General features: G+C 46.4%; 2 protein-coding genes across 3 annotated transcripts; one reads left to right on the top strand and one right to left on the bottom strand.

The window, feature by feature from the left end:
* Nucleotides 1-50: 50 nt before the first annotated feature.
* On the top strand, nt 51-20,081 carry pdcd11 (programmed cell death 11). The gene is made up of 36 exons (XM_004066242.5): nt 51-130; nt 412-527; nt 1,204-1,338; nt 1,418-1,582; nt 1,671-1,829; nt 1,905-2,025; nt 2,165-2,340; nt 2,417-2,524; nt 4,017-4,229; nt 4,323-4,447; nt 4,522-4,582; nt 4,797-4,943; nt 5,024-5,275; nt 5,346-5,471; nt 5,553-5,747; nt 5,831-6,001; nt 6,084-6,297; nt 6,610-6,759; nt 7,589-7,701; nt 7,810-8,309; nt 8,387-8,449; nt 8,645-8,741; nt 8,821-8,910; nt 9,107-9,209; nt 9,291-9,468; nt 9,891-9,947; nt 10,015-10,137; nt 10,205-10,327; nt 10,404-10,572; nt 13,512-13,661; nt 13,739-13,882; nt 14,341-14,591; nt 15,092-15,260; nt 15,857-16,010; nt 16,078-16,243; nt 17,031-20,081. Exons 2-36 carry the CDS (start codon nt 423-425, stop codon nt 17,200-17,202), a joined length of 5,445 nt encoding a protein of 1,814 aa, XP_004066290.1. The 5' UTR covers nt 51-130; nt 412-422; the 3' UTR covers nt 17,203-20,081.
* zgc:175214 (RING finger protein 122) lies at nt 17,374-25,886 on the bottom strand. 2 transcript variants are annotated; one of them, XM_011479543.4, is made up of 7 exons: nt 25,256-25,886; nt 24,822-25,100; nt 23,892-24,045; nt 19,579-19,621; nt 19,187-19,228; nt 18,524-18,606; nt 17,374-18,171 (listed from the first exon to the last, which is right to left on the bottom strand). In XM_011479543.4, exons 2-7 carry the CDS (start codon nt 24,844-24,846, stop codon nt 18,051-18,053), a joined length of 468 nt encoding a protein of 155 aa, XP_011477845.1. In that variant the 5' UTR covers nt 24,847-25,100; nt 25,256-25,886; the 3' UTR covers nt 17,374-18,050. The 2 variants fall into 2 exon arrangements, with proteins under 2 accessions (XP_011477845.1, XP_078806052.1); XM_078949926.1 differs by having other exon boundaries at nt 24,822-25,097; nt 25,256-25,855.
* Nucleotides 25,887-26,228: the final 342 nt, after the last annotated feature.

The raw sequence follows: 26,228 nt of genomic DNA, 5'->3' as shown, positions 1-26,228 counted from the left end.
ATCTTATAGCTCGATTTTCGAATGGCCTACTCAAATGTCAATCATCATTCTGCTTTGTGATTGGACAGAACAGAGACGCTCGTGGGCTCTTTTCTTCCGGGTCACGGTCAGGCGTGTTGCTGAACAACATGTGAGTTTTTGCTCGCACTACCGGAGACTAATCAAGAAATTGATTCCTTATGAAGCTTTTTTTTTAAGTTAACTATTTTTAAAACAATTATTTCATGCATCTGCGCTAGCCGCCTCTTTATTATTAGCTAACATGCTAACATGTGCTATTTAGGCTTTAGCTCGCGTGCTAACGCTGCACTTTAACCTTTTAAATCCCTGCGGCTCTTTGAATATATGTTTTAGATGTGTTTATCCCTGCTTTTAACATTAACCGCAGCGTCTGTGTTTGAAATCTGACAGTCAGGTAAATCATGGCATCAGCAGAGGATGACTTTCCCCGGGGAGGGACAGTAAAGAAGAAGTCTGCTGACAGTAAAATCGCGGTGGGACGAGCTCAAGTGGACAACCTGTTCCAGGTATACATCATTCTGGCTTCTGCTTTACCTGAAATCATTTTAGAAGCAGTAAGTCACACACCACAGATGCAGCATTTTTCAGCAAAGATGATGCTGGAGAGTAAGACCAGCACACCCAGAAGCCCCTCCCTCAGTCAGTGGTGTTCTGGTCCACCTTTGGACTCATACCCGCTGTGTCTGTATCCAGACCACAGCCCCAGTGCTAATACTTCTGACACGATGGGAGCATCTCTTAATCTGTCTTCATCTTGGATCTTCTTGCTTTAGACCAGGCAGACGCTCATCTGCTAGCTGCTGAGAAGATTGAGATCTTTTTTATCCTGATCGTTTTCGCTGATGTAGTTATACTCATCACTCAAAACGGATTTTTGGAAGGTGGTGCTTTCTGTTCCAGTTTGGACATGCTGGACAGGGTTGGTTGCAGTTGTCTGCCTGGTGTTTCCTATCAAGAAGCTTGACAAAGCAGTCTTTTTTTTTTTTTAGGAGTCTTTTCAGGCACACGTTTGTTTCTTTCTCAAACCCAGCGGGATGCAGAAGAATAGAAGCAGCTCACTGAGACATTCAGGAAGCTCTCTGCTCTCTAAAATGCACTGATATTTGGACGTAATCATGCGTGCAAAGAAACGGAGAAGCAAAGAGATGCTTGTATTTGTAAAGGATTGTTTTCCTGCTTCAGGTGAATGAACCAACAGAGAATAAAAAAAGAAAAGGACGAGCCAAAGATGAGAGCAAACCACTCAAAAAGCAGAAATCAGATGATGCCCTGATGCTCAATGCTCCTGCTAAGAACCTGGAGATTCTTCACACCAAGGTAATGCCCCCCTCAGGAACCGTCAGCATGTTGGATTGCTTTTGTGCTATTGTGCAGACCGCCTCTGTCGATCTTCCAGAACGTGAAGGTGGGCATGCTGATGCTGGGTTGTGTGAAGACGGTGGCAGACTTTGAGGTGAGCGTGGGTCTGCCCTGTGGCCTGCAAGGCTTCCTCAGCATCAAAAACATCTGCGACTCCTACACCAAGCTGCTCAGCGATCAGCTGGAGTCTGATGACGCAGAGGTGAGCCTGCAAACGGAAAATCCCACGAGTGTTGAGGGTTGGAGTTGGTTTAAAGATTTTCAGAGATGTTTGCATCTTCACCCTATAGATCTGCTCCCTGCCCCACCTTTTCCACCCCGGCATGGTGCTCAGATGTGTGGTCGCTCAGTTGGATGTCACAAAAGGAGGATCACTGAGCATCCAGCTGTCAATCAACCCAAAACTGGTCAACAAGAGTGTCACTTCCAGCTCCCTGAAGGCTGGAATGGTTAGGATCTGCCCCAAAGATTTCAATCTAATTTCTTAAACAAGCACTGTTTTAATAAAGTTTTTTGTTATGTAGGTCTTGAGTGGGTGTGTGGAGAGTGTGGAGGATCATGGCTGCATTATTGACATAGGTGTCAACGGAACCAAAGCTTTTCTGCCTGAAGAAGCCATGAAAACAGAACAAAACCAACTACGAGGTGTGTGTGAGCAAGCATGTGTGTGTGCGCCTGCATGCCTTCATGCATGTGTAAATGTACTCATTTGGTGTTAGATTTTTGGCTCCTCTGAGGTGGAGCATGTGGGGTCTTCTCATAGACTCTATGTTCTTTTGCCCAGAGCTCAGATTGGGTCAGTATCTGACCTGTTTAGTGGAGCGGGTCAAAAACGACGGACGCGTAGTCAGCCTCTCCGTGAACCCGGCTGCTGTCGCTCAGGCGTGTGCTGAACCCAGACAGGGCTGGAGCCTCAGCAACCTTCTGCCGGGCCTTTTGGTCAAATCTACCGTCAAAAAGGTGAAGCCATTTGGTCCAGAATGCTCACTCACATCTGAAGCTTCTTCATAAACAAATGTTCGCATTTGTCTACCAGGTGACCAAACACGGGCTGCTGCTGGACTTCCTGTCTTCCTTCAGTGGCCAGGTGGATTTCCTGCACATGGAGCCTGAACCGACATCTACCTACACAGAGGGACTTCAAGTAAGCTCACCTGGATCCCAGTGTGGGAAAATCGCGTGTCTTTTATACAGGCTGGGTAGCTCGGTTGGTAAGGTGAGAGGCAGGAATCCAGGGTTCGATTCCCGGAGGGGGATAAACAATGGTACTGGGTCAATTACCATATCAATGGCGAGCAATGAACATCACCCAGTGAGGGCCCTTAGGCAAGGCCCTTAACGCTACTGCCTCCCGAGCGCGGTTAGGCTGCAGCTCACCGCTCCCCCAGAGGTCAAAATGCGGAGAGGAATTTCCCCATTGTGGGATCAATAAAGTATCAATTTTATTTTTTATACCCCCAAAACCTAAAAGCTGCACAGAAACTGAATTGAAACTGAAAACTGAAATTCCATGAATTTTTGCAAAATGTGGAATAACTGGAGTTTTATCAAAGGTAAAATGTTTTGATTGGTGCTTTTTCTCCTGGTGTGAGTGTTAGAAAATATGAGTTGAGTTATAAAGCAGCAGGATCAGGACTCAAAGCTGAAACCAAATGCAAACATCATTCAGCTGCAGGAGGAGGAGATGGTAGGAGCTGAAGAACAAAAAGAGGCTCCATCAGCTGAAAACCTGCTCTTTGGAACATCTTAGCGGTGCATGCAGCCCACTCCCATGTCCCAAAAACCCCTTGGATGCTGCGCCGGTTCAGCAACGTCATCGCATACAGCGTCTCAGCTGCGGCTGCGCAGGAAGAAGCACAGATTTGATGCACTCCGGTGTGTTTGCTAGGATGCATGTGATGAGACGGCATGAATCGACGTCACAGGCAACCACCTGCTTGAGCGTGTCACAGTTCAGCAGCCGAACTGCTGCTGCAGTTGTAGCTGGGTCAGAGCCGCTTCAGTCATTTGATGAAACAGTCCCAGTTTGAAGCTTTTGACTGGAGTACGTCTGGACTCAGATCTCATTGATGTCTTCGTTTCGGTCGTGCACACAGAAAAGACACCAGGTGGTGTTGGAAAATGTTTTAAAAATATATCCTGAAATGTAGGTAATTGAAAAATGAAGGTATTTGTGTTTTTCAGTTGTGAATGTTGAAGTTGAAACATTTCTACAAAGTCTTTCTTTTGATTCGGTATCATGCAGTAGAAACTCTTTGGCTGTGTTGAGGAACATTGTTGTTTAAAAGGCCTATATCATGCTCTTTTCTTTAACTATACATAAGTGAGGAATGAACATTAAAATACACTTAAAAGCTCAAGAAAGTTAGAACTAACAAATATAAAGGTGGTGTGGCCATGAAACGAGGTGTCTGCAGCTCTCTAACATGCAGGGCTTTTGGTCTGCTGCTCTCGTCAAGGCTTCAGGTCTCCTCTTCATTTGCTGTTCAGCTTCAGCTGTTTGAGTGGAGCTAAAACGATTTACTTCTTACCCCCCGCACACACACACACACACACACACACACACACACACACACACACACACACACACACACACACACACACACACACACACACACACACACACACACACACAGGTGCAAGCGTGTGTTCTCTACGTGGAGCCGTCCTCCCGGCTGGTGGGACTCAGCCTGCGCAGACATCTCCTCCAGCCCAGTTCCGGAATCGAACCCTCTCCTGCTGAGGGGGACCGGATTGGGGAAGTGCTGAAGGGGTGCAAGTTGGCAGCCATGCACCACAAGTCCGGAGCTGTGCTGGAGTTGCCGGACGGAAGCCCAGCGTTTGTGCACGTGAGTCCTGACACATGGAGCAAATGGTGTGGTGCATTGAGGGAAATGCTGTGGGGGTCGAGTCTGAGAGCACGTTCCTTGTTGTTCGGACAGAGGAACCACCTGAAGGAGCCGAACGAGCCGACCAATGAGAACAGAGTGTACGCAGCACCTGAGCACACCTGCAGGATCCTGGACTTCAGTCCCATGGAACAGATTCATTTTGCCACTTTACGAAAGTATGTGCCCCCTCCCCCATTACACTGCTTGTGCTGCGGAGGACTGACGCTGATGGATGCGCCTTTCTTTACAGGAGCGTGATTGAGAAGCCCTTTTACAGATACCAGGACCTGAAGGCTGGTCAGGTGGTGGAGGTAAGAAACCCCTGTCTGCAGAGACTCCGTCAGAGGCCTTGTGAAAATGTGTCTCTGGTCTGGGATAGGGAGGCTGTGGGTTCCAATCCTCATTTGGGTTGTTGCATAGCAACCGTAATTGTGGCCCCAGAGTTACTAAAGTGCTGTCTGACGCCCCCTGTGGACTGATCGGCCCACTGTGTCCATCATTTGTCTCACCTTCTTCTCCTCTAAGGGGACGGTGTCGGTCCTCCTGAGTCATGGGATGGTGGTGCATCTGTCGGACCACATCAAAGGTCTGGTGCCTCGCACCCACCTCTCCGACATCGTCCTGAAGAACCCAGAGAAGAAGTATGCGCCGGGCATGAAGGTGAAATGCCGGGTGAGTTCAGTTCTCTCCTGAAAGTTCCTGCATCAAACCTTTGGGGCTTCAGGAGTTTTGAATTTTGTTTGCTGGTTCAGGTTCTGTCCGTAGATCCCGAGGGTAAGAAGCTGTACCTGACCCGAAAAAAGGCTCTGGTGGAGAGCCCCCTCCCTCTGTTCCTCACTTACTCTGACGCGCGTCCCGGCCGCGTGTCGCATGGCTACGTCGTCTGCATCAAGGATTTTGGCTGCATTGTCCGTTTCTACAACGATGTGAAAGGCCTGGTGCCGCTCAGCGAGCTCAGCTCCGAGCCCGTTGTCCATCCGGAAGATGTCTTTTATGTTGGACAGGTTAGAGGGGCGGCTGAGGCTGAGGTTTGTGGCTTTGTCGGGTATCAGAATGTTTCTCCTTCTGTTCCAGGTTTTAAAAGCTGCAGTTCTTCAGTGTGACCCAGAGAGATCCAAGATGATTCTGTCATTTAAGGCAGCAGTGGAGGGAGGTGCTGCCGAGGCCACTGAGGCTCATGTTGACTGTGACGTAGGGAAGGTGAGATGAGGGGGTGTTTGTTTGTTTGTGTGTTTGTTTTTCCTTCCTCACTTTTCCTTCCTGGATGTCTTTCCGATAAAGAGGCTGGAAGCAAAGGTGGTGAAAAAGTCTGTCAACGGTCTGGAGGTGGCCATCCTACCCGATGAAATTCGTGCCATCTTACCCACAATGCATCTGTCTGATCACGTGTCCAACTGCCCTCTGCTGTGGGAAAGCCTGCAGGAGGGGGACGTCATCTCGGACGCCGTCTGCTTCAACAGAATCAACCTCAACATCGTATCCGCTTTGCTGCTCTGTGAGCTCACAGGTTGAGACGGGGAGGGTTGAGAGGTTTTTTCCTTAACTGTTCTGCTCTGAAGACTCTCACCAAGAAGCCCGCGGTCAGGAGGATTTTGGAGGAAGGAGCAGTCGCCAAAAACTTCTCTGAGCTCACAGTGGGAATGCAGCTAGTTGGATGGGTGAAGAACATCATGCCCTATGGCGTCTTCGTGGAGTTCCCCTACGGCCTTCTGGGTCTCGCTCCCAAATCTGTGAGTGGTAGACAGAAGCTCGAAGCTCCCCTCCATTTTGGTTTTAAGCTCTTCCTCAATTCTGCTGTTCTTACACTTTCAGGCAATGAGCGACAAGTTCATCAGTGACGCGACCGCCGCCTTCCAGCTGGGCCAGACCGTCTTCGCCAAGGTGACCAACCTGGATGAGGAGAAGCGGCGATTCCTGGTCACACTGAAGATCTCCGAGGTCATCTGTCCAGAGGGAGACGTCTATACCAGACTGATCAACGGTCTGCAGGAGAGGAAAGCTGTGAAGGAAATGATGTCCTCCAGAGGTGTGCTCATGTACATTTGTGTGTGTGTGTGTGTGTACAGAGAAACTACCCTCCTGCACATCTGAGACACGGGCAGATCCCGTTTTTGGACTTCTTCCAGGCAGAGCTAAGCAAATTTGGCATGTTTGTTAAAACGTAAACATCACAAGAAGCTGGAGAGCATAAATGCTTTAATGTTGTTTGAGACCTTTCATCCAGAATCTCTGATGACGGTTTGTTTCCTTCATGCAGAAGAACACTGAGCTGCGTTTCGGGCGAGGAAAAGTCGCATTTCATGTCAGTCTTTTCACGATCCTCTCTCTGGCCTCTCAGACGGTGCAGAGCTTGCCCAGAGTCTGGCTGCGCTGTCAGTGGGCGAGCGCCTGATGCTGACGGTGGATTCTGTGAAGGACAGCGGCGCCATCTTTAAGTCAGACCGCCTGACCAGTGCCACGGTTCTGGCCAGCAAACAACACATGACGGGTAGGAACTGCAGCAGAACTCCTGACAGCTTTTGCATGGACTCAGCCACTCTGTGGCGCATTTGGACTCCTGTACAACGGACTGTCGGCTGTTTTAGTGCAAACTCTCTGTAACTTTGATAATTGTCGGGTGAAAGGAAGAGCCTTAAAGCTGGACTTCCACAAATGTAATTTTGTTTTTGATTATTAGGATATATTAACATAATTTTCTAAATCCCAACATTTTGTTCTATTTTGTAACTAAAAGCCAAAATAAAATAAAGCAGCATGAAGCTCGGGTACACCCATTGACATTACTTAGCCGCATGATGGTGGGTTCTTCTTCCTGTGGTTCATTCTTAATGTTAACTAAAGAAATAATACAGGGTCTGGCTAAGCTAAAGTTTGGCCTTCAGAGCTTCCAGATTCTTTTATACTGAAGAAGAAGCGATGCTTTAAAAGTGTTGATATGCTTCATAGTCTGATGTTTTTTGTAGCTCCATAATATGAAGCATCCTTATGTTGCTTCTGTTTTCTTTCCAATGATGTTCTTATGCACATCATTTAAAACAAGTTAAAAGAAATGCGGATAAAATGGTCGGGGCCACATCAGGTAAACAGACTTGAACATAGTGCGAGAAAACAAAGAGGGGGGTCTTTCCAGATTGTACTCCCCATTAACTGCCTGTCAGCCGCTTCAGTGAAATAGATCCGTTTGTCTTCTGTGGTTTTGTTTGTCTGTTGATTCGGTTTTCTGCTAAAATGACTGTCAAGTTTGCGGTTTCAGTGTGTCTCTTTGTGTGTAAGTTTCTCACCTCCGTAAACACAATGTGTCGTGTGATGTTTTCCAGGGGTGAACCTGACTGTCGGACAGAAGGTTTCAGCCCCCGTCCTTCACGTCGACCTTCTCTCTGCTTGTGTCTACGTGTCCGTCCTTCCCAAGCTGGTGGGGAAAAAGAAAACGGTTCGTTTCCCGTCTTTAACCTAAAATCTAAGCACCATCAAAGCAGCGTTTAGACTTCGGTGGGTCGTGTCAGATTGATTTTTCATGGGAGTCCTCCTGTTCTTGCAGCTGAATAAAGGTTACAGATACACTGCCACGGTGCAGCACGTCGACACCGACTTCGCTGTTGTTTCTCTGGGCGACACGGCACAGCTGGCTGTGATCCAGACCAGGAACCACCTGAACGAGGTTGTCATTCATGAGTCTGAAAAGCTGGACGTAGGGAGAACTTTCCCTGTTCAAGTGGTGGAGGCCAGCTGCGAGGAGCTGCAAGGCCTTCCCCTGGTGTCGTGGGAGCACAGAGCACCCCAACGCCAGCGCACCACCTCAGAGGGCCAGGCAGGCTCCCGGGGCCACCGCTTTGGAGAATTCCTGCAGGGCACGGTGCGCGCCGTGAAGCCCACCTGCATCCAGGTCACGCTGGAGGACGGAAGCAAAGGCAGTGTGCACGTGTCCCAGGTCGTGGAGCCCAGCCAAGTGCGTGTGGGATCCTTCCCGACATCCTCGGTGAAGGTGGGCAGCCGGGTCACCGCCAGGGTAATTGGGGGATGGGAGGCTTCCAGTAACAGGTAATGTGACACGCACAGTGGTTGAGGACAATCCCATAGAATCACTATTTAAACCCTCGCTTTAACTTTCCTTCCAGATTCCTGCCTTTCTCTCATCCCAGGTTTACTTACACCATTCCGGAGCTCACACTCATACCCAGGTAACTAAAGTTCATGGAGTTTTCTGTTTTCAGTCATTAATTGAGCGAAAAATGTTTGTCAATGAAATCCTAAAGTAGTACGTCCTCTCTAAAGGGGGTAAGAAGGAGGAAAAGAAGCAAATCTGTGTCTTTAAACTGTCATTTATTTTATGATTTGGTTGCACATTCAGCAGTTAATCGGTTTGTTTTCTGTAGCAAACTGGACGAGAACGTCGATTTACCATCAGTTTCAGCCAAAGAGAAGCTGGAGCTCTACAAGGCGGGTGATGAAATCACCTGCTTCGTGTCAAAGGTTAGACTCACAGAACCAAAACCGCCGGCGTTTGTTTGAAGGCCCGCCTTCTTTCAGCGGCTCTCCCTTCTGTCTCCAGTTTCATGCTGACCGGAGGTCGTTGGAGGTCACCACTGATCCAAGTGTCACCGGGACGGTGGAGCTGCTTGCCATGATTACCGACCCTAAGGTAGGTTGGTCCTACCACGGCGTGCACGCTGGGGGTAGGTGCCACCTCAGTACGGGGTTACCCTTCCATGATGTAGATGGCTGGTCTGCTTAAACCAATTAAAACTGCTGAAGTCAAGATGGAAGTTTTTTTTTGTTTGTTTGTTTTGCTTTGGGGGGGGAAGATCTTCAGATCCTAACCATTTCTCCCCCCTCAGGATGCTGGTCACCCCGAAAAACTGTACAAGCTGGGCCAGGCAGTACGTGCCAAAGTGGTGGAAGTGGGCGTCAAACCTTCTCGCTTCGTGCTCTCGCTCACAGGTACGAACCGCCCCCTGCTTTCTCCCTCACTTCCGTGATGGTCACCATAGGATCCATTGGCTCATCTCTCATGTTCTTCAGGTGTTCATAAACTGCAGGAAGGCAGCTCGAGTTTGGGAATAGTGACCGCCGTTCATCCACAGCTCGGTCTTCAGGTTAAGCTTCCCTTCAGCAACACCGGCACCGCTTCTGTCATGGACCTCACCGACGCCTACCGGCCAAACCAGCTGAGCGTGTTCAGCAAAGGTCAGCTGGTCAGGTCAGTAAATGCATCGTCTTTCCTCTGTGACCAGTGACCACTGCGATTCAGGTTCAGTTCAGTGAATTCTCTGGAGGCCGACCTGGAGACTTTTCGGATTTAGATATCATGCTTTTTCCTGATGGCTGGTTTCTGTCTTGAGTTTGTCTCCAAGTCCAGACTGAAGCTGCGTTTAAAGCCGCAGAGCTAAAAGATCCAAAGACGCTGAAACCACCAGGGAACTGGCTTCCTCAGGCATTTAGGCTGAAGGTGGTTGATCCAGATCCTGGGGAAAATGTCCCTTTTCCTATTTTCTTCTGATTCTATCTGAGATGTTTCTGGAGTATGTTTATTTAAAGAGAATGTTGTGGATGAAGAAGACCCGTCTGTCTGCCTGTGATGGCTCATACAACCCATAAACCCACTGTTTCCTGTCTGCTCAGATGTTTCCTCCTGTGTCAAGAAAAAGAAAAGTGGCATCTGTCTCTGCGTCCTTCAAGGTAAGAAGCAGCAGCATTTGTGGAGATGTTTGAGGAACCTTGATTTCATTGGAACCTGCCCCTCCAGGCTGAACTCAAAGCAGCCTAAGGCTGTCAAAGACCCAGAGGTGAAGACTTTGGACGAGCTCCAGGCAGGACAGATCATCAGAGGCTTTGTCAAGTCTGTGGGAGAGCAGGGAGTCTTCATCAGGTAACGGACGGAGCTCGAGCTCTCTGCATCGTTTTCTGTACGTTCTCTTCATTGTTTACCTCCTCAGGTTGTCGAGAACAATCATAGGAAGAGCCCAGCTTCAGCAGGCCACACAGTACTTTGTCAACAGCCACAGCGTGTTGGCAGAACATCTGCAGCCCAACTCTCTTCTCAGCACAAAAGTCCTCAGGTGACACCAGGAAGCATTCAGACTTTTCTTCCGTTACTCGGTCTTTGTTTTTTACCTATTTTCTTCATCCTCCCAGCATCGACAAAGAGAAGGAGTTTGTGGAGCTCTCCCTGCTTCCTGCAGACACGGGGAAGCCCGACGTCCTGCCAGAGTCCCTGGACCTGCCGCTGCGTCTCACTGGAGAGCAGAAGCAGAAGCACGACCTGAGGCAGAAGAGGAAGCGCCAGCTGTCTGAGGGTGAACAGGTATGGCAGCACCTGACAGCACTTTCCCGCACCTTTCACCAACTTCCTGTTTTTTGGAATCATTTATGGATTTAATGGAGCCAGAAAAGAAGGAAACGTTGGCGGATAATTGGTACCTCAGGGATTCAGGGTGTTTCCAGATTCAGCTTGCTGCATCATTTTTCTGGAATTTCTTTCTGCTGTTCTTCCGTCTTCAGATCATGTTCTGCTCCTCTGAGCCCCTCAGATCTGCCCTCCATGTTTTTATCCTCTCTTTTGTGGGTCTTTCAGTCAGATGGGCTCGTGCCTGAGTCACACAGTAGTCCTTGGTTTCCCTCGTGGTTCCTTCATGGTTCCCTTATGTCAATCCAAACCAGGAATCACTAAATTTTGCAGTTCCACCAAAAACCACTGGGGGCATTTGAAGATCCGTGCTAAAAATAAAAATACATTTTTTTTTTCATCGAGATAAAAACAAATAATTAAAGCCTCTGTTTTAATTCTACTGAATTAAGCCTAGAATTAGGCTTTAGAACTTTAAAACTTAACCTAAGCTAGGTTTTGGCTTCTAAAAGCCTTTTAGCTCTTAAAACCTTTAAAAACATTTTCAAATCAGGTCCACACAGAGCCTGGGGATCAGGCTAAGGTAAAATGGTTTTTTATTCTAAATTTCAATGACCAAAAGGAAATGTTTATTAAAGGCTGCATTTTGCCGTCAAAGACAAACAACATCCAAACTTTTGAAAAGATGGATGTGTGTATTATGCATATAAAAGGAAAGTGTTTTCGTCGATCACTACTTGCTCCGTGGAGAAAGGGCGTGTGTGTCAGCCTTGGGGCGGGGCCTTCAGCGCAGACTCTTCCTGGAAGAGGCTTTTCCTCATTTGTCTACATCACAGTGTGAGGATCCGCTCGTTTTCGTGGGTTGGGAGGGGCTGGTGCTCAGAACGCAGGTTGTTAGAGGAATACTCAGAAATGCATGAACGGATCTAAAATACAGTTTTTGAGGCTTCTTTTCTTGAGAAATGAACATGATAATTCACTCAAAAGCTCAAAATGTTGATTTTGCATGGTAAAGGCCCTTTAAAAGAAGGGTTATTGCAGATGAGCAAACAAATTTTTAATATCTCAAAGTGAGAAAAAGTAGGAGTGCAAGCAGGACTTTCTAAAAAGTCTAAATGATTTTTTAAAATGTCAAAGCCTGCTGGAAACATACATTTTTGTTCAGTTTGTGCTTCCAGATGAAGATCTTGATGTTTCTCATTACACACAGTCAGTGGCGGTTCTACACTAACTTACTCCCTGGGCGAGTAACCCCACCAGCGCCCCCCCCCCCCCCCCACACACACACACACATACAAAATTTGACAACATCCTGCTGTGTTCCCTATCTTCTATTTAGCCATTTTACACAAAAAATGCATGAATTTTCTAGACTCGTATTACAGGGGGGTCAAACTCAGTCACACAGGGGCCTAAGTTAAAAACACGCTTAAGGTTTTGGGCCGAAGAAGATAAATGTTTACTGAACACGCTAAAGCTAAACTTTTAAACCTTTTAAACTGAACTTTTTGAACATAAATATGAATAAAAACAGGAACACAAGTTAAACCTTAAATAAGTTGTAATATTTTGTTCTCCATATAAATATATTCTGTCAAAATTATACAAATATGAACATGCTGCAGGACAAAAAGCAAAGAAAGCCTGGAAATATTAATAAGAAATTATATCAAATAATTCCATTTTTTTTGCTCTTTCATCATTTTTTAGAGAAATATTTTTAGAGCTGGACTCCTGCTTCATTTTTAGCAATAATTTCTTAATGTGTGACGTCCTGTGTGTGTCTTTGTGAAACATATCAGAGGGATTAGATCTAAAAAATAAAACTTATTGTGATTAATATGTTTAGGTCTTATAAAACATTAAAGACTAAATCCTAGAACTCATCAGTGGGATTACTCCAGAAATATTTGGCATTTCCCTAAATTTGTGCAACACCAGCAGCAGAAATCCTCAGAAAAAACTCAGTCCATAAAAAATGGTCTGCGCTCATCCCCCCTCCCCCTCCCCTTCCCTCTGACACACGCGGCTCCGTCTCTATGACGGGAGGCGCAGCTGCGGCTCAGAGTTGATTGTCAGATAGAAAAAGACTCCCAATCACCTGTTAGTGTGATTCAGCCAGCCACCGGTGAGTTGCGCTCCCCTCTCGAGTTTTTTGACTTATGTTCCAAAGACTACCGCAAAGAGGTGTGGCCGCAAGCGTCTTGCAGCAGAGGGCGGTGGTCACGTGCGCATCGGGTCTGCTGTGTCGGAGCAAAGAATTGTGGGAAATAATCTCCATTGCCTGCTTTTTTCGAAATTGGGTTGAGCACGGGTGTTTGTTCTGCCTATTTCCTTTTCATGTGCCTATTTTACGTTGTTTCACTCTGAGATATTCTTTTTTTATTTTTTTTTTTTTTTTTTGCACCATAAGTGTGAAGAGCAAATAGGAGGAAGACATTCTTAAGAGTCTGATGTGTCAAACTTAAAGCACTAAGTGTCGGCTGCTGAAGCAATTTCAAAATTAAAAGCTCCAAGCTTCCTCTTTGAATATAGTATGTAGCACATTAGGTGTAACGCCTCAGGCACGGCAAATGCCGCCCCCTATGAAGTGCCGCCCTGGGCGACCGCCCACATCGCCCATATCAAAAACCGCCACTGCACACAGTTCACACCAAACATCCCATTCTTTCAGGAGTCCTGCAATGTTGGAGGCTGCCTCAGGCAAATCTGAGATGAAGATCTTACTTCTCTGTTCCTTTGAGTTTTTGACCTTCTGACCTTGGGAAGGTCAACACATTCACCGGCTAGAGAAAATTTTTTTTCCAGATGAATTAAAGAGCAGTTCCTCCTCACTGTTTTGGAAACATGAACATTTCTCTCTGACAGAAGATCTGTTTGTTGTCTCCTGTCAACAGAAAGGAGAAGAGTCCCAGATACCAACAAAGAATAAGAAGAAGAAAGAGAAAAGGAGAGCGAAGGCTGATGGGGAAGACAGCGGAGTGGAAGTGTACTTCAGGGAGGAAGACGAGGATGAAGAAGCAGAAGACAAACCAAGAAGATCAAAGGTAAACTTAGAGGATGTTTCTGTGAAGAACACCTTCAGCAGCATCTTAAAGCTGGTTTCTGATTCTCTTGATCACAGGAGACTCCCGGCTCATCCGGTCCGTCCAGGCTGCAGGTGACGGCAGGTTTCTCCTGGGATGAAGGTTTGAGCGCCTTGAAGCCCCCGTCTGCTGCTCAGGATGCAGAGTCCAGTGACGCCGAAGATCAAGACAGAAGTGAGAAGGTAAAGCCCCAACATGGCTGTTTGGCTGGATGAAGCTCGTCTGCTGGACTTTATATATGTAGTTTTAGATTTAGATAAGTTAATTTTTCTCTATGAGTTCTGGTAAATCGTCTGTTCGTCCTGGGGGAGGATCCCTCCTTCATGTGGGCACCCCTGAGGTTTCTTCGTTTTCTCCGGAATCCGTTTTTTAGGAGTTTTTCCTTACCGCGGAGGGGGGACTAAGGGCAGGGATGCCAGTTTAGCTTCCGGTAGTCAGTTTGTTCATTTTAGTATTTTCCTGTTAAATTCTATGCATTCATGATCCTTTTGATTTTATGTTTTACTTTTATAATTACCGATACGAAGCCCATCGAGGCGACCGTTGTTGTGAATTTGGGCCATACAAACAAAATTGAATTGAATTGAATTCAAGTCTGTGAACTCTGTGGCCTCCTCTCATCCTCGTCTCTGTGGGGCAGACCCAGAAGAAGTCGCGCCGTGAGCTGGAACAGCAGAAGAAGGCAGCAGAGAGGGCTCTGGTTCAGCGTGAGGCCGAGCTGATGGACCCGAACCTGCGACCGCAGGATGACTCTGCCTTTGAGCGCCTGATCCTGGCCTCCCCCAACAGCTCCCTGCTGTGGCTGCAGTACATGGCCCACCACCTGCAGGCCACGCAGATCGAACAGGCCCGTTCTGTTGCGGAGAGGGCCCTCAAAACCATTTCCTTCAGGTATGCTCACGTCAAAATCCTCAAACTTAAGAAGCCAGACAAAAAAGTTTTTCTTTGTGAAGATTTTTGAATGGAGAACTTGTTTATTAGTATGTCGGTGCTTTTTGAGTTAGGAGTTCAAAAGGCTTAAAACATATCAAGAAAAGCAGAATAGCTGAACAGCACCTGAGCCCAAATCATGTCAAATGCTTTAACAAATTGATTAGATCAGAGGAGGACCCAGGAGTGTTGAAGGTTACCCGAAGGTACTGCATCAGTCAGAAGACGTGGAGTCTGTCGATAGAAGACAAGCCCGTTTTCTAAATAGCCGTCAAAATAAAAAATAAAAAAGTTTTTGGGGCTGATGGAAGGAAAAAGTTTTGGCCTTTAGGTCACAGTCTTACAGATGACACAGTGAAGCATGGCGGTGCACGTGTCATGATATGGTTTCAGTGGTTGACAGAAGGGCCAAGTTTTTCCAGTTCAGAGAGAAAATGTGTGAACTGATGCTGCCGGTCCAGGGAGGAGCAGGAGAAGCTGAACGTGTGGGTAGCCTTGCTGAACCTGGAGAACATGTACGGAACGGAGGAGAGCCTCAAGAAGGTGTTCGAGCGAGCCGTGCAGTTCTGTGAGCCCATGCCTGTGTACCAGCAGCTGGCAGACATCTACAGCAAGTCCAACAAAACCAAGGTAAATGTCTCAAGCTACGTTCACACAGGGCATGTGACGCGCGTTCAAGAACGTAGTAAATGCAGGTTCTTGGATCTTGGATACACGTTTAGCCCATGATATTTACACTGGATGAGCAGGGTGGGGTTCTTTACTGGCACATGTCCGCCACCTACAGTTGGAAGAGGCTTGGTGCGAAATGTTGAAGTGGTTCAAATCTTTCTCCAGGCTTTTTCTGTCACAGCTCTATTCCGATATGCCGTAGGATTCCGGCCGTGCACCATCTGTGCACCAATCTTCCAATGGTTGGAACTTCCGTGAATTAAAAGGGACGCCATCCATACGTCACTACTAAATCCAAGTCCCTGATTTGACCTGGTTTGACTTTCAAGCTGCATTTAATGGTCACATGTTTTGTAGGTAGAGCCCAAATAGGGCTGTAAGAACTAGAGCTATGCGGGAATCCGAGAGTTTTGAATGCAGAAGTCTACATGCGTATAGACTTTTCATTTGAAGTGGTCCTTTTAAATGCACGTTGCCATGAGTGCGTTGGGAATGTACCTTCAGACTTAACTGCAGCTTCTCACCCTAGTTTGTGCATTTCTTTTTACCTTCAGGAAGCAGAGAGCTTGTATAAAACGATGGTGAAGCGTTTCCGTCAGAACAAAGGGGTTTGGCTGAGCTATGGCACCTTCCTTCTGCAGCAGGGTCAGAGCGACGCTGCCAGTGCTCTCCTGCAGAGGGCGCTAGCGAGTCTGCCTGCCAAAGAAAGTATGTTCGCCAGGATTGACCATTTGGTGTTTCCTTCCGGACGTAACCATCACCGTCTCCTTCGCAGGTGTCGATGTGATTGCCAAGTTTGCTCAGCTGGAGTTCCGTTACGGCAATCCAGAGACGGGTCGGAACATGCTGGACAAGGTCTTGACGAGTTATCCCAAGCGGACGGACCTGTGGTCCATCTTCATCGACCTCGAGATCAAACACGGCTCCCAGAAGGAAGTCAGGTGAGCAACAGTCACCCGTTCCACGCGGCTGGAAGCCATCAGCCTGGATCTCTCGGCGCACGTTTGTGAGCCGGACTCTGCACAGAAGTCAAGACTTTCAGGATTGGTTGAAGGATGATCTTCTAATCTGATCATCAGATGTAGATGATGATGTGCGACATGTGCACACTCAGTGCTGTGTGCCTGTGGAACCCCAGAACCTTTAATTGAGAAAGCTGTTCGGTATTTATCTCATTCTGGTATTTACAAGCCTGCCAGTCGCTTCTGTTGCCACGACGACAACATGTGGATCTCCACTGTCAGACAGTTCTGGAGGCTGTTTTCATCTTTAAAAAAATAAACTGCACCGGTGACGGGCCGTAGCTGCAGTCTGTCAAGTTAAAGTTTCACTTTAAAGTTTCAAACAAAAAAAAGAGGAACTGAAGGTGGACTTAAAGGTTAATCCTAACGATTGACTTCTCCTGGATATTATTCTGCTCTAAAACAGATTACGAAAGGAAAAAAATCTCCACATTAACTAATTTCATCTGCTTTTCTACGTCTCCATGGCATAAACCGGACTTTAATGATCCTGTTGTGGTGCACCAAACCCTAGGAAAGTCTGACAGGACATGAGGAAAGTTCCAGTATAGCCGCTTGTCTTGGTGTGTTATCCAAAGCATGTTGAGGGGAATATCGCCACGATTCTTTGAGCGTGGGCAGCAGAGGGAGGATCCCGCCCTCACAGCTGCAGATAGCTGATCCCTGAAGGCACAAAAACCTTCATGAAGTTCTCCTCCTCTTTCAGGGCGCTCTTCGATCGGGTGATCCACCTCAGCGTTTCTGCCAAGAAGATCAAGTTCTTCTTCAAGCGTTACCTGGAGTACGAGAAGAAGCACGGCACAGCGCAGAGCGTCCAGGATGTCAAAGACAAAGCTGTGGAGTTTGTGGAAGCTAAAGGTGCGGAAGCTTCCAGCTGAAGGATCAAACTGGCTCCTCCGGTTATCGTTTCTGGACATGAAAGCTGGATATCTGCGTCAGATCAGACTTTTGAGGGCAGCTGTTGCTCTTTTTGTATGAGAACGTTTTTAAGGATCAAAGCAGAACTTCTGTAACTCCGACAGGTTTTCTATGAACTTTCTTTCAATAAATCCAACACATGACAGGACGCTTTATTTAAAATACAAAAAAACAATATATAGGGAGACGTTTACGTACAGTACACAGAGCCAAGACTAGTTTTCTATCTTTTTCTGTTTCTTTTTTGTTTTTAGTTTTCTGAGAAAGGAAAGGGGGCGGGGACACAATCAGAAACAACATCGTCTACGTAGAAGTTCGTCTTCCAGCTGGTTTGTTTCAGCCTGAAGTGGTGGCGGCTCTTGGCTGCCGAAGCGTTGGCAGTACTGAAGATGCATGCGTGGCACGGGCTGATGCGTTGTTGTCGTCGGGGTTTGTGCTGGCTGTTCTGGTGACGCCCCTGAGTTCGTGGAGGTTGGTCATAGTCCGGGCTCCTCGGCGCCTCCGTGACGTCTGTGGCAGTGCTGCACCAGCTCGCTGGCAGCCTCCTGTATCGTCTCTCTTCATTTTTCTGGTGAACTGTGCAACATGAAAGTACAACAAGGAACATTTTTGATGAAAGATCCTATGCTCTAACTTCTCCGTCCTCCTCTGAATCACGGCGGTTCCTGTCATGGCAGAAAGCTTGAAGGTCACAAGTGGCGCCTCTCAGACCCAACGTTTCCTGTCAGACGATCACTGTTCGTCATCCTTAGTGTGTTTGATGCGCGTGTTCCTGGAAGGGGGGTTGTCTGCTGTTTGCCCTGCTGCCTCACACCTCCTCGGGGTCCATCGGTCCCTCGGCACCCTGCGGGGCGTCGGGGTGGAGCCGCAGGATGGGCTTGTTGCACATGGGACACACGCTGCGGATCTCCAGCCACTTGAGCAGGCACCTGGACGGAAAAGAGCATTTGATTAAGAAAAAGAAAGAAAGAGATTGAGATCAAAGTTTGTTCTTTCACATGGGGGCTTATAGATGATGCAAACTATTTACAAATGTTTCTAAGCATTAGTGATGCAGAAACTGCATGTGTAGCCGATCTGGTTTGCACACCGACCAACTCCTACTCTTTAACCTCTTTTGCCCAAATGTGAACAACAGAAGTTAAATAATATTTTTTTTTAAAAACTGTGTAGATTTATTTTTGCCCTGAGGAGTTGAACTGGTTCTGCTGCAGCCGCTCATTTGCACAAATGAGTTGTTTTTCGCTTGCAGCGTTTTCTTCCTGGTGTGGCGCCACTCACTTCTTGTGAAATGCGTGTGAGCACGGACACACTCCCAGCTCATCCCGAGTCCTGAACTCTTCCAGACACACCGCGCACGTTTGCTGCAGGAACACAAACGCCAAGTTAAACGTCTTCGAAAGAACTGAAGCTCAAATGAAGCTGCTCTTTCACCCTTAAGCCACATCAGACGTACAGGCCTCAGAATTTACACGATTAGAAAGAATCTCAAAGAAAACAATTTTCTAAAATAATGTGCTTGCCAAGTGTTTTTATTTTATTTATAGTCATTCTTTGGTACAGCCAATGTTCAAAGGAGAACAGAAGCGATTGGACTTCTGCTTCACTTTCTGTTGGGGAGTTTCTGTCACTTCACTGCATCCCAATCACTGCTTTTTGCTTTGTTTCCAAGCAGCAAGACACTTTTGGGTTCAGACCCAAAGTGTGCTAAATAAAAGATGCCTAAAAAGTCTTTTCAGGGACAAAGGAGAGAGAACCTGCAGCGAGTTGTTAGTCCAGAAATGCAGACGATTTGATGGTAGAGATTTGCAGGGAGCCTCCTTCCTGTCAGTCTCATCCCAAAAGGGAGGGTGACTTAGTTCAATGCCCGCCTCCCCTCCCCATAATGACTCGTCTTAGTGGATGCAGAAAAGCTCTAAGCTTTGGGGTCAAATATGGACTTACTCCAAGAAGACTCAGTTTCTTGCTCGCTCCTTTCAGCACCACCTAGAGAGGGAAGAAGAAGGACAACCGGGTGAATGTTCCCGTCAGACATCAGACTCTAACCCTCCAGCTCAGTCTCCAGGCTTAAAGCGGTGCGCACTCGGACTGCGGAGGCGGAAGTTTAACCTTCCCCGAGGCTGAGCACATTTGAACCTCCTGTCAGCGCGCCGTCATGCCCCACTACCTTTTCACCGCAGCTGGATTAGCAGTTAGGAGCAGAGCGTAGGTAATGATACGCTGTCAAGGTCATCTATAAAGGGTAGCGTTCAGTTTCACAGAGTGAGATGTATTTATAACGCGCCTCAGAGGCTTGAGTTACAGATTCACCCGCAGCCACAGACTGCAGCAAATACCTCATTGTAGCTGAACTGCTCCCTCGTTCCTTGTTGTTTCAACCTGGGGGACAGACAGAACAAGCGTCAGAGGAGACCGTGCGCACCACGAGTCCGTGCACAGCATGAGCGTGACTCCGCCCACTGACACAGATCTGTTGACAACCTCAGTCAAACAGGGAATCAGTGCAGGGGTGAAAGCATGCGCCTGCAAGACACAGAGCAGGGTTTGGATGCTAAATTGTCCGCACTCTAACTTGGAACCTCTAAAAGAAAAATACAATATTTGTATCCATCTCATTCTCAGGGTGGACTGATTCATCTAATCTGCTGGTCACATGACTGAAATTCAGTGGAGAAAACTGGCCTAACTGGAATAATCTAGACTGAACTGGAATATAAATATCATGACAAATCCCAATTCTTATCTTGTGTACTTAAAAAGTAAATACAAATACAACAGTTTACCTTTTTCTAAATGTATCACTTGAAGAAACTTTTTAATAAACATTTAAGAAACCGTCTTCATTGGCTTTCTGTCTATGTATGTGTGTAATTCATTCTGATGCAGCACTTTAAATAATGTCTTCATGAAATTAACAGTTTTAGTTTCTTAGTTCTGTATGATTTTTAGGAGCCAAAGCGTCATGGCAGAACCTGCAGTACCACCAGGAACCACCAGGGTTTCCTTCAACCTAAACAGCAGCTCTGACTTCCTGATGGAGAGGTTGATCTACAAAAACAAAAATGGAGGCACATGCAGTTTACCAAGCAACTTTTAGGCATAAGACCGTTACTATTTACATTAAATGGTACAAATATTCACAAAATGTAACATGTTAACAAGGTTAGTTCAAAAAACAGTCTTTGTCACTTAAGTCAGTTATCACAGCTCTACAGAGACTTTTATTTAACCTTTTTTTTAAAATAATTTCCCGATTGTATTATTTTTTAATATAAGATAAATGTAACGTATATTTAAATATATCATTAAAAATATAATGTAAGATTAGCATTAAACCAATTTAAAAGACCAGGTTTATTTATTAAACTTTTACCAATATTGCCTGTAGGAATAAAATTACCTTTATTATTATTTTCAAATCAGTAACTTAATTTTCCAATCCTTCTTTTCTTTGGATCATAGGTTACACTGATTTTGAAACACATTTCTTTAAATGTAACGTTTTGCTTTTATTTAAGCTGCACCTTAAGACAACCCCTCCAATTTAGTTTTTTGTCCCCACGTCTTCATACTCTGGGTTAGAACCGGACATGTAACATGAAAGTGTTGGAACCCGCCCAGCAAGGCTGTTGACCAGTTGAGGATATGATTGTCACCTGTCAATCAAAAGACCACACCCCCTTTCATGAGCAACTTTGATCTCAAGTGTAAAAAGAACGACTTCCATCAAAAATAAAACAAAAGCAAAAATGAAGTAATGTTATTGAGCCTGATAAAAGTGTATTGTAGTACATCATGACTGCTTTAACCACATACATGTGTACGCTGAAAGGATTAACCATGGCATCATCCATTGGACTTGCATGGGGGGGTGTTAAGGCTGTGTTAAGAAGCACCATCACAGATATTAGAAATTTGCTTTGCCCTCCGCCCACCTAATTAAGGATACAAAAACTGCAGGAAAAAGTAAATTTTGGGAGAACTAACCTGCTGATCAGAAACCCGCCTTCTTAGTTAAATTGAAATTTGGTTCTTGATAAAATCCTTTTCTGTGATCAAATCAAAGAAATCACCTTAAACCCGTTTTCTGCCTTTTGGGGTCACGGGACTGCTGGAGCCAAACCCAGCCACTCATGTCCACGCCAGGACTACAATCACAAACACATACACACTCGCATTCACATCTAGGGACAATTTAGAGAAACCAATTCACCTATGAAGCATGGTGGGAACAAGAATTGCAAATTGGTTGGGGATTCTGTTTCAGGTCCCCCAGCCAGGATTCGAACCGGGGACTTCTGGCTGTTAAGCAAAATGACACAATAAACATTTAACCCTTGTGCTATCCTAGGCACTTTAGCATTGGGAGGTGGGTCATCTAGACCCACTAGACAGTGTTCTGAACCTTTTTTCTTCAATGATTTGTGAACCTCACTGGTGTCCGTGGATTACATGAAATCTTTCCACCTTTATCCACCTTTGTCATGGTAGGAAAAACACGTCAATGTTCTAAGATAGCACATGGGTTAAAAGTTTAAAAAGAGGCTGCATACTTCAAAGTACTGTTGTTCTGTTGGACTTGTTAACTACACTTTGGGTTCACAGGTTCACAGTTTCATGATTCTAGCCAAAACTATTTTGTCATAGTCCCTTATTTTTCATTTTGTTCATAAATGATATCTGCAAAGTCTCTACAATAATTCAGTTTCTGTTTCAATTATCCACTCCGGAGCAAATGGACCTAAACTAATGCTAACGTTAAAAGAAGAAATAGCCAAGGTGAAAATTGGTTTTATAAAAAAATAAGTTCATAACTTTTAGTAGCCAAACAACAAAAGAATTAACACTAAATACTGATCAAGTTAACATTTGCGCAATGAGGGAAATTAAATTTCTTGGGGTTATTGTTGGATAAAAGGTTAAAATGGAAATCCCACTATAATTATTTAAAAAAAGAAGATTAGTAAAAATATCAGATTTCTCTACAGAGTAAAGGATTTATTTAACGGTCAATATATTATATTGGTCATTTATTTTACTGTATTTCAGTTATTGTCTTGAAGTTTGGGCAAAAGCATATTCTATCCCTTATTAAACCTTTGTTTGACTAACAGAATAAAAAAGCAATCAGAATGATCAACAAATAAGGCAGCAAATAATCTGTTTACTGGTCCCAACTGCGGAATATTTAGTTGATTTAAAAACTTTATTATTCATGTTAAGTCATGTTGGAGCCAGTTTAGCTCGTGCTGGTTTGCGGCGCCTTCCGTCCGTGAAACCCGGGTTCGACTCCGGGCTGCTCCCTGTTCCCCTCTCTACCTCTGCCGGTTCCAAGCCCGGTTTGAGAAGGTTGCGTCAGGAAGGGCATCCGGCATAAAACATTGCCAAATTTTCCATGCGACTCGTTCGCTGTGGCGACCCCTGATGGGAGAAGCCGAAAGTGGAAGTATTATTCATGTTAAAAGCCTATTTGAAAACTCTCCAAAACAAAATTTAATCTTTTTTTTGTCCGCTCAACTTCGAGACAGACACGCATATCAGTTTATGAGGTCAATCTATGGAACTCACTGGGCATTGAAAGAAAGTACAAACATACTTTAGTTACATTAAAAAATATTTAAAGATGGGATATTAGACAGAGAAATGAAATTAGCATGTAAAGTAGCATCTGAGAAAAATGACATGGGTTACAGTTTTGAAAGATTCGTTGTTGTTTTTGTTGTTATTACTTTTCGCCTTTGTGTTTGTGTTAAAGGAACATTTGTGAAAAATTTTATCATTTTGTTCCAACTGATCAAGCCTAAAGAATAAAGAAGAGCCCATGTTGTATGTTTCCCTGTAAAACGGCACGAACAATAAACCTCAAAAACCTCAGCTTTGAGAACGCCATCTATGCATTTCTTCATCATTCTTTTTAATATACAAAAGTTTGATTAAAATAAAAGTAATCATCTTAACTGTGAAGTCTGTTTTGTTATGCATTTTTTATATTTTAAACTAGAGTAGAACACAATAGTAAACAATTAGTGTAGTTCTTTGTTTTGAGTATTTTATTTAACTCGATATGTATTAATGGGGAGTGGGGTTGGCTATGTAAACACATTCTGGACAAACACTAAGAACACCTGTATTTGAGGTAAGTTGGTGAATTGAGGTGGAACAGTTCATTTCATTTTTTAGCGTGTTTCGATCAGGAAGTCAAAGGGGTTGCTGCTCGGTTCTCATGAACTGCACTTGATCTCTTAAAAAAGGTCAAATGTAAAGCTTTACCTGAATAAACATTGACTCTATAATACACAGTTCTGGTCTGATACACAGTTTGTGCATTTTGTGCAAATACACACCAATAAAGCGGAGGTTACCTGCACATTGGTAAAACATTTGCAGAATCTCTGCAGTTTTTATGTTTTATTCAAATTGAGTTTTTTTTTTTTGTTCTCTGAATCCACATGTAGGAGCAGAAAGAGTGAACCAAAACACAAAGTTCTAAACCGATGCAAGGCCATGCAAACAAACCCATTCAGGGGGGGTTTCCACTGAGAACCACAACCGGAGCAGTTCCTGTGCTGCATGGCAGACCTTATCTTAGCGAGATGTGGTGGCAGATTGTAACAAAGAGGGGGTAGTAGCTTTGAAACCTTCCTCCCACCTGAAAAGGTAGCAGCAGAAGATGAGGCTGAGCATGAAGACGAAGAGGCCGATGCCCAGCACGATGACGTACACGTTGAGTGGGAGGTGGTAGATGTCTGACGTCATGCTGTAGTCGTGTTCAGAGCACTGACGACCCAAACTACAAAGGCATCCTGCCAGGAAGAGGGCAGCTGTTACCCGGTGGTACACGTACATGCAGAACACATCAACTCTTTCTGGCCGTTTTGAGATTTTTTGTAGAGGCAAAAACCTCATAACAAGACATTCAAGATGCTTTTTCCTTCATTGTCAGCCACTGGTACTTTTACTGACTTTCCTGCTCATTTTGTCTGCCTGTTTTGAGTCTAAACTGGAGCTTGCCGGTTTGTTCTGCAGCTCGGACTGCAGGAGGATCAAGGCGTCTGTGTGCAGCCGTGGACTTGAGGAGAAACTGGAGGAGTAATCAGAGTAGTTTTGGGGCTGGCAGCTGAGGAGCAGGTATGACTGCGCGTTAATTGGCTGTGAACAAGACAAACACCAAGGACAGAGACCACTTTCGTCACGCCGCCATCTGTTCTCTGGCTCTGCAGAGGTGAGGAGTGACTGTGTGTGTCGAGACAGAAGGTAATTTGTTAGGGGGGGGGGGGGGGGGGGGGGGAATCCAGGGGGCGTGTTAACCAAAAAGAGCTGGAGGGATGAGGACCATTTGGTAAAACAATGGCAGAGGCTGCATGTGTTCCCATTGATGCTGGGGGATGAATGGGAGCAGCTTGCGCGCTTGTGGGGTGCTGGACTTGGACAATTTGACATCTACAATGCATGGTGGGGTGTTGGGCTGATGTGTGGGAGCTCCTGTGTTTGCAGGAGGAGGTTCTGAAGGACAAACATCTTGGATGTCTCTGTTTATGTGGCCGTCCGCAGCTCGAAGGCTGGACATCCACTCACTTACCGTTACTCCACTGGAATGGTTGCATGAAATTTGACTCCCAGGGCAGCAGCAGTAAATTCAGGCCCCGCTCGGAGAAGGCTGGAGGAGGGCCAAGCTGCCGGGCCGGAGCCTCGGACTCGGAGGAGTGCGCTCTGGACGCGGCCGCCCTGAGCTGCGTCTCTGTTGTTTGTGAATTTGTGCTGGCTCAGCACTTCCAAATCTGGATTAAGCGCTCTGTGGGCAGACTGGGAGATGATTTGTGGCTGGGCTCTGGGCCGGTCCTGGGGACCTCATGAGCTTCTTGGTCCCAACCAGAATGTTGTCATCACGGGGAGGAGAGGCAGACACAAAGAAAAGGCGTTGAGAGAAAGTGGCAGGTTTTCAGAGGCCTGTATTTGCTTTCCAGCGGCCTCGCTCAGATAAACACAGGCTGCTCTCTGACAGGAAATACTCACCTTTCCAGCAGAAAAAAGGTCTCTCTGACCCTCCAACTCACAGACCCCCAGCCAGCAGGATGACACTCCTCCCCAGTCAAGGTAATTATCCAACATTAATCTGTGCTTTGTCTTCTCTAAAGCTGCTTTTTTAGCAGGAGATTTTCTCAAGTCTCGCCCTCCTCTGCCGTCTCCTCCTCCTCCACTCCTCGGGTCTTGCGGTCCTCCTCAGCGCAGAAGGCGAAGCTGCATCTCCTTTAAAGCCCAAACAAAAGTGAGGAAAGCTCCATGCAGCCCCCAGAGAAGCTGCTATGTGTTTGCGGGGAGGGGGTCCTACTCTCCCTCTACCATCTGCTGCTTCGATTGAAGGAAGAAAAATCGGGGACAAAGGCGGAGTGTGCGCGCAGGAGTGCGCCGTGCCGCGCCGAGCGTCTCACAGCTCCAGCGCGCTTCGTCGTGGCAGACTTCCTCCTTCAGTCCATAATGGTGCTTCAGAGCTGCAGCTCTCCTTCCTCCCGTCGCTCCGGGTTTGTAAACAGATCTGAGCTCATGTGACCTGCCGTTTTGCCTCGCAACGCTCCTCTCTGTCGGCCCTCCCCCGCTGCCCGCGTCCTCCAATCTGCACGCGGAGGACGGCGCAATGAGGCTGCGCGGGCGAATGGGGCGCCTCCAGGCGCGCGCGTGCGCATGTGCGTGAGAGGGAGACACTCGAAGCAAAGTCAGGGGAGGCCACTGATGTGCTGACAACCAAAACAGAGCCATCTGAGTGAAATGGAGGTCAAGGAGGAGACGCAGCGCTGCGCTCACGCGCAGACACGGCGGGAGCATCCTCTGCCAGCGCTCTCACTAGGGAGGGAGGGGGGGGGTGAGGGGGACGTGAGGAGGCACGCCCACCACACCAGCAGCCCCCACCGAGGAGGAGGAGAACATCTGCCGGGCTGCTGGATAAGCTGCGAGACGGTCAAAAGGGAGTACTGCCCCCCCACCCACCCCC

Source organism: Oryzias latipes, chromosome 1 (assembly GCF_053564925.1).
Source record: "Oryzias latipes strain Hd-rR chromosome 1, Olatipes_Hd-rR_3.1".
Classification (NCBI taxonomy): Eukaryota; Metazoa; Chordata; class Actinopteri; order Beloniformes; family Adrianichthyidae; genus Oryzias; species Oryzias latipes.
Note: the sequence above shows the minus strand (reverse complement) of the source record. Positions and strands in the feature narration are given on the sequence as shown.